The sequence below is a fragment of the Syngnathus typhle genome, linkage group LG4 (assembly GCF_033458585.1).
Source record: "Syngnathus typhle isolate RoL2023-S1 ecotype Sweden linkage group LG4, RoL_Styp_1.0, whole genome shotgun sequence".
Lineage (NCBI taxonomy): Eukaryota > Metazoa > Chordata > Actinopteri > Syngnathiformes > Syngnathidae > Syngnathus > Syngnathus typhle.
In genome coordinates, this window is record NC_083741.1 from 8,321,185 (window position 1) to 8,336,155 (window position 14,971).

Here is a 14,971-nt window from a genome sequence, read left to right on the forward strand (position 1 = left end):
GTGCAACGCGTAAAGTGCCATGCGCGTCATAGCTGAACGAGCCAATCGGAGAGCAGAACTCTGCACGGTGCGTGTTTTGAACGACGGAGACAAACGGACGATTGAAGGCGAGTCCCAGAGTTGATCAGTATTTTCCTTTTTTGAAGCATTTTCATCTCTTTTATTCGAACGGACGCAGTCGCAACGCCGTTAACAATGAGGAAAAGGTATGGTTTTAATTTTATATTTTTGTACTGGTATCGAACAATCCGTGACATGTTTATAAAATATGTTAAACGGTTTCGGGCCAATGCACCGAACACAGCATTTGTTTGAATCCCCTTTCAGTGATTTAAAGCTATTGTAGTCTTCGTAACTAAATGCTGTCATTTTTGCAGTGAGGTATTAGCAGCGGAGTCTGTGTCATGCCTCACCAAAGCCTTGGTCTACCTGAAGGACATTTGGGAGGAGATTGGCATACCAGAAGACCAAAGGCTACAGAGAACTAATGCTGTCAAGAAACACATTGAGGTGAGACATATTACAGCCTATCGAAACTGCACCTTGAATGTTATTCAAGGTGCGATGCTGACTCTGACTCTGACTCTGATATTACACTTGCCTAAAATTTGAAGTGCACCTGCAATATTCTAATGGGATGAGTAGATTCGTGTCGGTGCCTACACCACACAATATTTCTTTTTGAATGACACTTTGAGCTTTTTGTTTATGTATTATTTATCTTAGCTGGAATTTAAAAGTTGTAACTGCACCAATGTTTCTTTTTAGAATTCATTACTCTTGACCAGGGGTGTCAAACTAATTTTTTTCGCGGGCCGCATTGTAGTCATAGCTTCTTTTGGAGGGCCATTATGACTGTCAACCCAAATAAATGTATGAGCACCTCGTATTATACAGGGTAAAAGCTACAAAACAAGCTGACAAATAACTCGTTTTCAAATCAGACGAGTAGAAACTGGTAAAATATATTTTTTTAAAAAGGTATTATTGAAAGTGAAGACAATTTGCAATTCTAGTAATGACACACGAATTTGATGCACAATTTGTCATCGCGGGCCACATAAAATGATGAGGCGGGCCGTATCTGGCCCCCGGGCCTTGAGTTTGACACCTGTGATTTAGGACTATATATCACTTTCATCATAATTTCATAATTTTGGTGTTCAAGGCCAAGAAATAGACGGGTTTTGAGCCAGCTATTCAAAATGTAAGTATGCTTGTCTAGAATAGGGTGAACTCCCTTATTGGAGTGTCTCACTTTTTTTTTGTTTTTTTTTTTGATCTTACTATGTTTGCAATACAGTGTACATTTTGTCATACTATTGAAAGTTATTCTTTAGCAAATAATTTGTTGTTTGGCTCAAGTGTATTGATTTCAATTCGGTTAACTAAATGATAATTCTGTCCTCCAGGACTTACTCAAGATGATGATCAAAGAAGAAGAATCCCTGAGGAACAGAGTTATAAGCAGCATTCAGAACTGCAAAACTGAAGTGGAGAAGCTCTGTCATGAACTTCAGATTCCAATGTGTCAAGTCGGTGTCAACTGTCAATGTCTTAAAAATGTTCACTAATACATACTGTGTTACAGTCAGCAAATTGTCCATACCAAACTGAAGACATCGCTATGTAATATTTCACTACAGGCGGTTTGTTGTACAGTACAGTACGAACCTTAAGCTCAAACACAATTCATTCCAAGAAGCTGGACCCTAATTTAGAAGATTTACAGTGCTAAGTTAGTTTTGTTTCAGGTTCTATGTAGGTGTGTGTGGTTTAGTCTGAAAACGGAAATCTCTCAAAAAAGTAAACTCACGATAATTTGAGGAAACTTCACATTTTGTACAATGAACATGTTCTTGTGATTTCTCTGTATTGATTCAGGATCAGGCTGGTCTCAGCATGCTCCTTCAGGAGAAGACCCTTCGTACGCGAGTCGAGGACCTGCTAAAGGAGAAGACTCGCCGCATGCAACAGCTGAAGGCTCTGCTTGAGGAGGACCAGGAGCTTTGTGACATCCTGTGCTCCATTCCATTTGATATCTCCCCACATTCTGTTCCAACAATGGACCAACTAGAGAGCTTTCAACAACATATTACGAACCAGAATGCAGAGAAGGTAGGTGCTCTGTTGCACTATTTCCAGCCATCATTTCCTGAAATCTTCAATTAAAGACGGCACGCACACACAGACCTGACAAACCTACTCAGCTTGACAGACAGAGTAGCTTCTGTATAGTATCACGTAATGCTTGAAGAAAACGACGAGAATGAGAATTAAATGAATACACTCACCAAATCAAATGTCATTTCTTCAGCGTTTGCCCCTTTTCTCTATGGACAGACAAACCGGTACGCTGAGTTTGTGGGCCTCAAGAAGCAGATCATCTTGTGCATGAACGATCTGGATCACATTCCAGAGACCAGCTTTGAGAAGGATGTTGTCTGCGAGGATGAGGAAACTTTTTGCCTGTCTCGTGATAATATTACCTCACTCAAACTGCTTCTTTGTCAGGTAAGATGGGTTTTCCTGGTCTCCTTTACACGTGCCTATGCTCAAGACTGAGCCGGAAAATGCAAATCCAATTCCTTCATCAAATTCAAAACACTTGACCTTACTTCAATTGAATCGTGTCAAAAAACACCTGATTACTATTGTGTGTTGTATGGCATTACTACTACACTACCACACAGAGCCCCTATAAAGGCATTTAAATCAATTTACCCTGATCACTTCATTTTAAATTCAAGGACATAAATTCTCATTGAACGTGTCATTGATGGGACTGTTTTATGCCTCGTATAGGCATTGCCTTTAGTTTGAATCTTGCGCAATGTTTTGCAAATGAGCTCCCTGAATGCTGTCCAACCTGTTAATAATAAGCTGCCGCCACCATGTCTGCATTGCAAATTGATGTGGACAATTCACTAAGCCCTTTCAGACGGCACTCACCAAAGCGAGAGCTTGCCCTGTCCAAACTGCTTGTTTGCACATCTGTTGCCCGTTGCAACTTAAATGGCGTCAGATATTTAGGCTCTTGGTGACCTCAGCGCTGACACACTGGCAGTGTCTCGCCACTAATACTGTCGCAGGGGTTGTGAAAACCTTCCTACACCGGACGGGGAGCTGAGAAAAGGTTTGTGAGAATGCCTGCTTCTGGATGGCCCTCAATCACTTCAAAACAGATTGGAATTTAGAAACTACCCAAAACAAGCTGAGCGACGGCTGATGTAACGGATGGGTTGCAGCTGGAGCAGCACAAGGCAGAGAACGAGGCAGCGTGTGAAGCTCTTCGAGAGAAGATCCAGAAGCTGTGGGACAGATTGCAGGTGTCCCAGGAGGAGAGACAACCTTTCGATGAACACATGGTCATGTCCAAGAAGCGCAACCTGAAGGCGGTAAGATGTCATTCTTACTATCCATTTATATTTTTGTTGTCTGATGTTATTACTGCATTAGTTTTTGCCTTTTTCTTTTTTTTTAATGCATTTGTTTGCCATTTCAGTTGCAAGCGGAGATAAATCATCTGGAAGAACTAAAACTACATAACATTCACAGAGTCACAGATGTCATCCGCTCTGAGATTGCTGTGTTTTGGGAGAAGTGCTTCTTAAGTAATGAGCAACGGCAGTCGTTTTCCCCGTATTTCAGCGGTGAGTTGACTTTTTCCCAGTCAGTAAAAAATATTAGTCTTTGGTACAAGTTGTTCTTTGTTGTTGTTGTTGTTGTTTTTTTTGTGCTAAATGTAAAACTTGATACGTTAGAGGATTTCTCTGAGGAGCTTCTGAGTGTGCATGATGCTGAGATTCAGCGTTTGAAGAAGTATTACGAGGATCACAAAGAGCTTTTTGATGGTGTTCAGCAGTGGGAAGAAAGCTGGAGACTCTTCCTGGAGTTAGAAGTGAGTCTTCTTGAATGTTGAAAAATGAGGAAAAAAAGTAATTGTGAGTGCAGCTAAAACTGTTGCTTTGCTCTGAACCACACTAGTTCATTTCAGTTTAAAAATCGTTTTATTTCACTCAAAAGTTGTAGAAACACAATGGTTGCAAGGCATTTACATAAAAAGTTGAATTTTTATTTCAGAAAAAAGCATCAGATCCATCGAGATTTACTAACAGGGGTGGGAATCTGCTCAAAGAGGAGAAACAGAGGGCTGAGTTGCATAAAATGCTGCCAAAGGTAAGAACTACCAGCGCAGAAATTTTGAACACTTGGTGATAATAATAATAACAAACCAAGTTTGTTTTATTAAGTTGGAAAAGAAACTCAAAGCCCAGATTGATGCATGGGAAAGTGAGCAGGGCAGTGAGTTTTTGGTCAATGGCCAAAAGTTTCTTCAGTATGTGGAGGAACAGTGGGAGATGCATCACGCAGAGAAGGAAAGAGAAAAACTAGAAAGGGTAAGCATGTTAACTACTATATGCAAAACTGATTTGCTTCTGCATGATTTGACATTCTTCTTTTCAAATTCGGAACAGCAACTGAAGAAAAGCAAGCAGACTGAGGAGGATATGTTGTATGGAACAGCCGTACAAACCACCAAGCGCAGAATGCTGGGCCACCTTAAACCTTACAAATCACGAGGGATGGTAAAAACAAAAAAGCATAGGTTTTCCTCCAGTGCTTCTGTTGTGGTATTAGCTTAGTGGTCATTTGTTTTTTTAATCAGTAATATTTTTTCCCTCTCATTCTCAGAATGCCACTTCCAGTACTTCTATGGCCACACCCAACAGCACGATGCGTTCTGCCTATGGTGGAACTGTCTGTCGTTCACCAATGGCACGGCCAAGGACGCCTTTAACTCCTAACAAGGTTGGTGGAAAGAATTGAGTTTTTTTTTTCTTTTTTTGTTTTTTTCTTTCTTCAAATACAGGTGCTGGAAAACAATCTGTTCACACTGCACCTCAGTTCTTTTTTTCGCCCAAATGCAACCTGTATCTGATATTTAGTTACAATAACCCCTCGCCACTTTGCGCTTCACCTATAGCGGATTCCATAATTTGCAAATTTATGAGTGATTTTTTAAATTTATTTCCTTTACTGTAAAGGTACAATACATACACAGAACAGTGTGGGAATGGTTATTAAGGCAAAGGTTTATGTAGCGTTAAAGTATTGGGTAGGGTTTACAAAACTTTAGTATTGTGTACTAGACCACAATGCAACAGGAGATTCATGCGCAATTGCGATTAACTTTGGTTTGGCTCGGCATGATCTCCTCCTGGTTAGTATAGTGCATGGTTGTCCAAATCTTTTGCAAGGAGGGGCAGATTTGATAAAGTGAAGGGGCCTCGGGGGCCAATAGTTTTTTCGGACATTTTTTAAGTACAAAAATTTCTATTCTGATTTTTGTTTTGTTTCTAAATCCGAAATGGGCCACTTTTATATTTTTTGCAATGCAAGCGCAGTCTGAGCAGCCAGGTTGGGAGGGAGAGTGACTGCCGTGAAGCTGCAGTTATTTTGAGAAACAGTATTGACAATAATTTAATCGCGCTCGAAACATGAAGCATAAAGTGTGGAAAATATGTTGAACATAATTAAAATCACAGTCTCTACGTCTGAAATGGATGTATTTTTTGCCTATGAGGCACCAATTGGATTTGGCTTTGCTTCCTTTGGGATTTATGCGATATTGACAGTGGTATGAATACTGCTGGGGCCTGGATTTCCCCACCCCTGGGGATCAATAAATATTCAATAACAATAAATAGAATGGCATTGTTGAAAAGAGTTAAAACTACAATTTTCTAAAATGTGATCAGTTTTTCTTTTCTAAAACTAGACTAGAACGGAGAATTCAGTGGTGTGTGTAGTAGTGTTTCAGTGATTGAGATTTAATCCTGACATGCAATATGTCCCAAACGGTGACTGACTGGTGAATGTGTCTCTTTCAGGGTCCTGCACTAAGGATTGGTGGTAAACCTCCCCATCCACTTGTGAAGAACTGTAACAAAGAGAATGACACCCATTTAAGGGGAACCCCTGTAGGTGGTGTGTTGGTGGCTTCTCCTCATCGGCAGTGTGACATCAGCCTTAACTCTGTTGCCAGCACGTATTCGGAGTTTGTGGTAATTGACTGTTGTCTTAATGTTTTTTTTTCTTCTTTCCCCTAACTCTCGTCATTCCTTGAGTGACTCCAACAAATCCCTTTGAGTATGTACATCTCATGTCTGTCAATTAACGCATGCGCTTTTGTCTGAAAAATATCTTTCATCTGGCATCCTGTAGTAATACCATGTCTTGGAAAACGACATACGGTTCTTACACTATACCAAATGATATTGTTAAAATAGTGTTTTATTTTGCGGCAAGTGTATAGAGATTGTGTGAAGCTTTTTAACATTCTCAACAGTCAGTGTAAAAACAATGCAGTAGTTCACTTAACTAGAACAATCAGACATAAAAAAAAAAATAATTCCTAACTTAATTAACCTTAATGCACTGTGATGACATCTCAGTATGCCAGATTGTGGCTGAGTGATATCAGTGACTAGGTGAAAGCAGCTTAAAGGAGGATATTGATTTATTTGTGTTTTGAGGTCAAGAAACTTGGCAAAGGTTGTCTCTCATGGCTTTGCTCAAATGCTCCAACAGGCTATCGAAATGTTTCTTGCCCATTCCGTTAAGTGCCCTGCCTCCAAACCAAGTGCAATGTGTAAAATGTCTCACAAGTGAGGATGTACAATTATAAAGGGTTAGTTTTTAATGTTTGGACTATGAGTCCACTTTAACTTACCCTCCAGTGTTTATTATTCTATCTCACTTTGTTTCGGGATGTGTGGCAATAAATGCTGCCTCCAGATTAACGCATCAGTCATCCAGCAAATACATAAAGACCTTTTTTCCACAAAGAGAAAGTGAATATTTTAAGATCACACTGTACATTCCTTGCAACAGAAAAAGGGGCATGACAAGGGACTTGTTTCTTTCTTGGTTCTAAATATTGTCCTGTTTTGCCTTTTTGACAGCGAGACTTGTCCAAGGCTTCTAACCCAAAGATCCAGCAGCACATCCTGAACTCTACCATCACCAAACTTTGACCTCTCACCTTTGGACACGATACCTCCACTATAAATACCCAATTCTGTTTTACTTTGCTGAGCTCAACCAGTGTTTAGTGTTTTTTCCGTTATACGTTCCACCGATTTTAAAAATGTTTGGTTTTGTTTCGTCTTATTTTTTTTTAATTTTATGCACATTTCTCAATATATTGTGGCACTATTTCATTAAGTGAAGTTAATGTGGTTATTAGTAGCCCTGCTATCATACACGTTTGCCTAGTCTGTCACTGTCAACAGAGAAACATAAGTTATAGTAACGCTACCTTGTCTTTTTACTGTTGGTGTTATTTTCTTTTACAAACTGAAGTTTAAGCAATGAACTTTGAAATTGTGCAATGTAAAGGTTACAAATCAAATGTATAAATATTCGCACTTTTTTGTAAAGAAATTCCCAATTCATTCTGGAGTTGTACACACTGTTCCATTTGAATTTTTCCCAACTGTTTGCAATCTATGAATGAATGTGTGTACATGTATTAATATTTTTTCACCTACTGTTTTGTTTCTTTTCCTAATGTCGTTTTTTGGACAAGCTGAATAGCCTATTTAAATGTAAATATGTCCTATAACAGTGCTTTTACAAAAGACAGAATCGTTAAAGTAACCTGTAAACCATCGTCTAAATATAAAAGACGTGTCTCACTTTGTATACATGAACTAACAGTATTTCACGTCATTCGTTTGTCTTCCATACAGCTTATGCTCACAAGGGTTGTGGGCGTACTGGGGCCTATCCCCACAGTCTTTGCCAGAAGGTAGGGTCACCCTGAACTGGCCGCCAGTCACACCTATGGCCAATTTGAAGTGGGCAACCGGCCAACCATGCATGGTTTGGGAATGTGGGGGGAAACCTGAGTACCCAGAGGAAATCCAAGCAGGGATAGGGAGAACATGCAAACTCCGCACAGGAGGGCCCTAACCCTGCACCTCTGAAATGTGAGGTGGATGTGGTGTAAATAAATTACGGAGCAAATGACAATAGAACACTTCCTCGTGTATGACTATTTATTTTCTCTCTGCTACATCTTTTTTTTTTTTAATCATAAACAAAGTGGGACTCGAGTGCACTTAACTGTACAAGCCTCTGGGGGTGTTTTATTCGTGCTCCATGATAGTTTTTATAATTTAGCTTTGTCAGCAACCAAATGCATGAGCAAAAACAAATTATTTTTCGTAACATTATCTTTACGCCATTTCTTTGTGGTTAAATTCTGTGTCAATTTATCAAGCGTTCTCATCTGACCTAATTTCTTTCTAAATAATGTTAAAACCCATTGCAACTTAAACACTAATGATAACCGGTTTAAAATGTCAGACTTCACTTATAAATCACGAAGTTTCCCTTTTTCTGACAAGCTATCATGAAAAGAATTTTAGATTTTTAATTAAATAGGAAAAATAAGACCAAATGATCTTTATTTTGCGGGGGGTGCCCGGAAGTTCAACTACAACCGGAACAACAAAGTGGGGGCGGGCCACCGTCTCAACTTTAGTGCGTCACTCAAACGTGTCACGTGTGTGCTGCCGAAATACACCGGGTTAAAGGAAATCACGTTCAGACCGAGTAATTTAATCATGTCTGCAGTTTTAGCAAGACTGTTCTTTTACCCTACACTCGCCTACAATGTCATCATGGAGAAGGTGTCTTCACGGAGGTGGTTTGACCGTGTGGATGAAACGGTCCTGCTTGGAGCACTGCCCTTCAGATCCATGACCAAACAGGTATGGCTTCTCTTTTTCTGTAAAGTAATTAATCCTCTATTTTTCTGTAACTGGACCTCACCATATTTCTATTCAACTCTTGGCTTTAAGGGCAAGTATTTAGTCTAAAAGAGTCTGTACGGTTTTAATGTATTTGCATACATTTAGAAGTTATCACAAATTTGCAACAATAGAAATATCTTTCTGAACAAGGGAATTTTCTTTGTCTTTCAGTTGGTGGACTCTGAAAACGTCCGAGGAGTTATAACAATGAATGAAAACTATGAGACCAAATACTTTTGTAACTCTGCGGAGGTGAGTTCATCAAAAAGTCTTATTTGTTAGTTGAAGGAACACAAATGGCACTCAAAAGGACTGTGTTTATCTTGGAGCATGTCGGAGGTTGACACAAGGGCTGTTCTGCCTGAATGCAAAGTTTAACAGTCCCTGTGTTTATTTTGTGAGTTGCGAACCAGAATGCGGGTTATGTGAAAACTCTGAGTAAGTTAACCCTAAAATGAGGGAAATTCTGAGTTATCCATTCCAGGAAGCGAGGCAACTTAGACTCTGGGTCAGTTACTGCGGTAACTTGCTCGCTGGCAGGTTTACTACAAGAGACTCAGAGTTTCTACCCGTCTCCTCCCAGAAATGGATTGGCCCTTCATTCAAAATCCGATCGACATCGAAGCTGTAATAATTCGAAACGCTTTACGTCGTGAGAGAATTTTCCGACCCAGAGACTTCTTTCCCACCTGTATTGTAGCAGCTAAACACTGAAAAGCAAGTCGTCGTTCTTTTTATGCTTTTCATCTATTCAAGCACTCAATCAACCTTCAGCACGGAGGCCAAGGCCTTGTCCTTTGTGACCTCAATGTAGAGTCATTACACAGAATGTGAAATATTTCAACCCATTAGCAGCATAGAATATGTAGTTTCACTATTTGAAATAAGTGATGGTGTAGTATTGAACCATTCCATGATAGTCAAAATAATTGTTTAGATGTAAATGTATACTTGTGTGGCAGGAGTGGCAGGCTGCTGGGGTGGAGCAACTGAGGCTGAGCACGGTGGATCTTATCGGTGTTCCCACTTTAGAGAATCTGCACCGAGGAGTCGAGTTTGCTTTGAGACACAGAGAGAAGGGAAACAGCGTTTATGTTCACTGCAAGGCCGGACGATCCCGCAGTGCCACACTAGCTGCTGCATACCTCATACGGGTCAGTTCAGAATTTCTTATGAATCTGAGAAAACATGAAGTTTACATGTTTGCGTTCATATTTTTCTTTTTGCATTTTTGTTTACAAATTGAAGATTTCTAAGGTAATACATGTTTCTGCTCAAATTACAAAAAAGGGGTAATAGGGACACTCAAAAACAAATAGTTTGTGCCCCCACCAGTATGGATGACTGACTAAACACAGGAATAATGGTGAGGATTTTTTCTCAGTTTTTAATTTGATTATTTTGTGCTTATGGCCTCTATATTTGGACACAAACAATAATCAAAAACACAACTTTGATGTAAACCGCACACTTGAGGATTTCATTTAAAAAGATAACATGAACTTTTTGAAACCTTGTTGAAGACCACAGGCAGCAGACTAGCATCTTACCAACAACTACTGTTGAAAGTATGGTAGTCAAATAGTGACATTTCATTTCCAAAACTCAGGGCGTATGATGGAAGTCTATCTATTCTTGAAGTCTAATTGTTTTTTTTTTTCTTTCTGTTAGCTGTTTGATTTTGATTGTTTTGTTTGCTGACAGCTCCACTGTTGGACCCCTGAGGAAGCATGTCTGAAATTGGCGTCTATCCGGCCCCACATTATGGTGCATACGGCCCAGTTGGAGATGCTGAGGAAATACCATCTGCAGGTGTGTGCGCCTTCCCAACAGAGGTGAAGCACCGACTGCTGGACAGTTTGACTCGGCCATACTTAATATTGGCCTTTTGGTGTTGGTCTCCTCTTGGTACCGTTTTGTACGTTCTGTGGCAAGAGAACATAATTATTTTGAACTTTTTTTTTTTTTTTTTTTTTTAAATTACCATTTTCAAAGTTTTACTGCGTTGGTCATATTTTTAGTTGTTAATCCAATACTGTACAGCAAAAAATGAACATGTATTGAAAGATTCTTATCCTGGTAGTTTTTGCTTGGCAGTCTGAAAAATATATTTTGTTTTGAGGGGTGCAGTAATTCAAGTTATTAAATGGAACATCAATCATATATACCTTTCAAAATGTCTCAAGTGAAAGGGAGTCAAAAGGGATTTTCTTTAATATTTTATACACAACAGTTTTACGCGCAACAGTGCGTTTTTTTTAAAAATGTTTTCACATTTCCTATTGTTTAGTGTGTAGTTTGAAATACTGCCATTGTTTCATGAATAAAATATTGAAATGCTGCCTAATTGTGTTCATTTAACTGCAGTAGTGTTATCAGATACATTAGTATGCCTTTAATGTATCTGATAATGTAATATATCTGATCATGGATGTTTAATGTAGCTTTTTACATGAGTCAGTAGAAGTAGCTTTTAATTTAAAAAGTGTGTGCGTGCGCGTGTGTTTTATTTGTTGTTTTTGTTTTGTTTGACACCACTGTAACTTGGGACTCGCAAGACTATTACTCATTCGTCACCTAGTCCACTAGGTGGCGATAGAGGTTAAACTCACAAGAGAAGAGCGACTACTGAGTCAACATGGCTACGTCCCTGTTTCGCTTTGTCCGTGGAGGTCTCGGACGCAGTTACAACAGTAAGTTAACAGCACACAATGATGGGCTCTTGAAGACGAAACGCCAGTAAAGGATTTTTGTTTGAGTGTGCTACTGGTAAATGTTAGTCAGGTTTTACTGCCACATGTCACGAGATTTGACCTTCGAGCTAGCTAATGCTAGCAACCCAGTTTCATATGGTTTTCGTCTGCACGCTGCATTTTGACTAAACATGACGCGTTAAGTCATCGATTTTGGGGGCGATTTTGAATTCGCTTATGATTCTGTTGTTAGTGTTAGGGCGCTCCTGTCCTATTCAATTCTAGTGAACACAGGATGTCAAAGTTCATTGCGTCTTGCTGGTGCTACAGTCTAGGAGAATAATGTGTACAATACATGTATTTACTTTGCCTTCTAATGTGTCCAGTTGCAAGGTCGTCATGTCAACTGCAGCAGAGTAGATTGCAGAGTTCCACTGCTGAGACGAAACGTAAGTACTGCTGGAACGCACTGTTCTTGACAGCGCGTTAGGAAATCACTTAAAATGCTGTGATTTCGAGATGGGCAGCAGTTTGTGGTTGTCCCAGCATATGACATTTGGAGATTGTTAATGCTGTCATGTAGCAGAAGAAGGCCGGGGCAGTATTTATCTTGCTTCAGTAGAAACAGAACTTGGTTGTAAACAGATAACTGCAGCGTATTGTTAGGGGTTATGCAATTAGTTATATAATACAAACGACGTAAATATTCGTTCAAATTATGCATTTAAAGCAGAACTAATTTGAAATATTCCGTTAGTGTTTAATTAAAAGAGCAAGTTCTGTCTGTGAAGTTGGAGGACGATGTGTGAACCCTTGTGAACATTTTGCAACTTCTTTGCATTTTCTCTACAGCCACTGTCCGGCCTAAGGATGCAGTCACTCATAACCAACTGACAGCGTTTGGGGAGTATGTGGCTGAGATGATGCCCAAATATGTTCAGCAGGTTCAGGTCTGTTCAATGCAACAGTAAATGCACTCTGATCCAAGAGTATGGTTACATGGGACAAAACTGTATGGCAGGGGTGTCCAAACTTTTTGCAAGGAGGGCCAGATTTAGTAACGTGAAGGGGCCCGGGTGCCAAACGCTGCGTGTTCGCTTCTCTTCCGGGGTGGGGTGGGGTTGGGAGGGGGGGGTGCTAATGGGACGTCAAACGCTGCGTGTTCGCTTCTCTTCCGGGGGGCAATGCAGCCATTTCTGGGGACTCGCGGTAAAAGTTTTTCTTCGCTTGATTTCATTTGTGTGGCGGGCTCCATCTAGTGTTGAAACTGAGAAGTGCAACAGAGTTGAGCTCAAGCTTCTTGTGCGGGGCCATATTCAATTATGTTTTCAGAATTTGCTGCGGGCCATTAAAAACTGGACCACGGGCCGTAGTTTGGACACCCCTGCTGTATGGAGACCATATGGGCAAATGTAATGAGACATCGATGAAGTCTTAGTATTTTACACATATGGCCACAATTATTAATGACATCCCTGACCTCCAGAAGAGCAAGGAAAAACTCCAAAAACCCTGACTGGGGAAAGATGAGAACCCTTAAGAAGGGACCGCAGATAGGACCAGGCTGCAACATTGGGTTGCGAGTGGGCAACATTTAGCTCTCAATGTAATACGAAACGATATGGAATAAAGAAGTGTAGAAGTCTATTTAATCAGAAGAAGCGCTCCAGGAAGACGCCGTCAGTCATCATGGCAGCGCTAGCGAGGAACTGGTCCACTTCAGAGCTTCCCGGACAGCAACTTTTAGTTCGGTCATCATCTCACCCCTTCCCCAAGCTGCAAAGGAGAGGGCAGCAGATAGAGTAGAAGCAATAGTAAAATTGTAGTTTAACTAATTGCAAGCGTGTATAAATAAGTATTTAATCCTTTCTTGAATATTTCTGCTGAGCTTGTTGCTCTGATGTCAGTGGGCAGGGCATTCCAGAGCCTGAATAAATAACACTCCCGAACATGCAGACTTCTTTTTGGCTCTCAGATTAAGACATCTGTTCAATTGTACGACTGAACAGCCCAGCCCAGTTCAGTAGTGTTCTGATTGCAAAAGTGTGTGTTTAGGTGACGTCTTTTAATGAGCTGGAGGTGATGATCCATCCTGATGGCGTGATCCCTGTGCTGACATTCCTGAAGGACCACACCAACGCTCAGTTCAGAAACATGATCGACCTAACAGCTGTCGACATTCCTTCAAGGCAGAACCGCTTTGAGGTACAGCAGTTTTTATTTTGCTTTTTGCGTAAAGAACCTTTTTTTTTTTTTCTCCAAACAAAGATCTCATAATAATGTCAGTGATACGGCAAATATTGCAAGGAGTAGGACTGAGCAGTACAATGCATATTGCTGAATATGCTTGACAATTGATTGCTTTGACAATTGTCAATACAAATTGCACTTCGAAAATCAGGAAGCAAGCAAACCACACCCTCCCAATCTGCATGCTGTAGGGCAGGCAGTATGACTTTAGATATGTGCCACAACTAGAAGAAAACACTTTTTTTGTGTTGTGTGTTGGTTTTCAGATTGTGTACAATTTTCTGTCACTGCGCTACAACTCCCGTATTCGAGTTAAAACATACACGGATGAACTCACGCCAGTGGATTCTGCTGTTCCAGTCTTCTTAGCTTCCAACTGGTATGAGCGGGAGGTGAGTCAAAAACTACTCAATGCCAAACGTACTCATCACCGATTTACCAAACTGCACGTTTGTGGTTGTCACGTGAAGGTTTGGGACATGTATGGTGTATTTTTTGCCAACCACCCTGACCTGCGACGCATTCTGACCGACTACGGCTTTGAGGGACATCCTTTCAGGAAAGATTTCCCTCTATCAGGATATGTTGAGGTGACTTCCTTTTAATACAATGGAATCTCCCAAGTACTCAGAGGAAATGATGTGAAGTAAAACTGTTGCCATCATAAAACCTTTGCACGCAAGAGAGAAACAAAATGGTTTGTATTTAAAAAAATAATAATTTTGTAAAATCTTATTCATTTGCATTCTTTATAAGCAGTGGAAGATTGAAATTTAAAAACTAAAATATAGCTACTTTAGCCTCAAAGATCTAGCAGTATAATAGAGAGGACAAAGACACATTTTTATTTCACAATTGTCCAATAATCGATCCTGTCTTTCTGCCAGGTGCGCTACGACGACGAACTGAAGCGTGTAGTAGCGGAGCCGGTGGAGCTCGCACAGGAGTTTAGAAAGTTTGACCTGAACACACCATGGGAGGTGTTTCCCGCTCATCGAGAGGCCAAGGAGGCTCCGCCCACACTGGAAGCTGGAGCTGAGGCTCCTGAGAAGAAGTGATGAACTCACCACCCTCTTTAGTGTATACAAAAAAACAAGAGTTTCTGACTCTTGTCAAAGCAACAGAAATATTTATGTAAATAAAAGTGCTGATACAGAAGAAATAATGCTGTGCTATTTACACGCCACAACAATGTCACCCATT

General features: G+C 40.3%; 3 protein-coding genes across 3 annotated transcripts; all 3 read left to right on the forward strand.

Annotated features, from left to right (window-relative positions):
- Positions 1-47: 47 nt before the first annotated feature.
- Positions 48-8,045, forward strand: prc1b (protein regulator of cytokinesis 1b). The gene is made up of 14 exons (XM_061276802.1): positions 48-206; positions 378-510; positions 1,413-1,535; positions 1,885-2,118; positions 2,344-2,514; positions 3,249-3,398; positions 3,506-3,653; positions 3,765-3,901; positions 4,084-4,179; positions 4,254-4,400; positions 4,479-4,589; positions 4,696-4,812; positions 5,895-6,068; positions 6,969-8,045. Exons 1-14 carry the CDS (start codon positions 196-198, stop codon positions 7,038-7,040), a joined length of 1,824 nt encoding a protein of 607 aa, XP_061132786.1. The 5' UTR covers positions 48-195; the 3' UTR covers positions 7,041-8,045.
- Positions 8,046-8,542: 497 nt separating this feature from the next.
- On the forward strand, positions 8,543-11,167 carry ptpmt1 (protein tyrosine phosphatase mitochondrial 1). The gene is made up of 4 exons (XM_061276819.1): positions 8,543-8,783; positions 8,997-9,077; positions 9,788-9,979; positions 10,530-11,167. Exons 1-4 carry the CDS (start codon positions 8,637-8,639, stop codon positions 10,662-10,664), a joined length of 555 nt encoding a protein of 184 aa, XP_061132803.1. The 5' UTR covers positions 8,543-8,636; the 3' UTR covers positions 10,665-11,167.
- A 220-nt stretch (positions 11,168-11,387) lies between these two features.
- ndufs3 (NADH:ubiquinone oxidoreductase core subunit S3) lies at positions 11,388-14,933 on the forward strand. The gene is made up of 7 exons (XM_061276817.1): positions 11,388-11,518; positions 11,905-11,967; positions 12,371-12,468; positions 13,574-13,723; positions 14,035-14,160; positions 14,239-14,358; positions 14,656-14,933. Exons 1-7 carry the CDS (start codon positions 11,464-11,466, stop codon positions 14,824-14,826), a joined length of 783 nt encoding a protein of 260 aa, XP_061132801.1. The 5' UTR covers positions 11,388-11,463; the 3' UTR covers positions 14,827-14,933.
- The last annotated feature ends 38 nt before the right edge of the window (positions 14,934-14,971 follow it).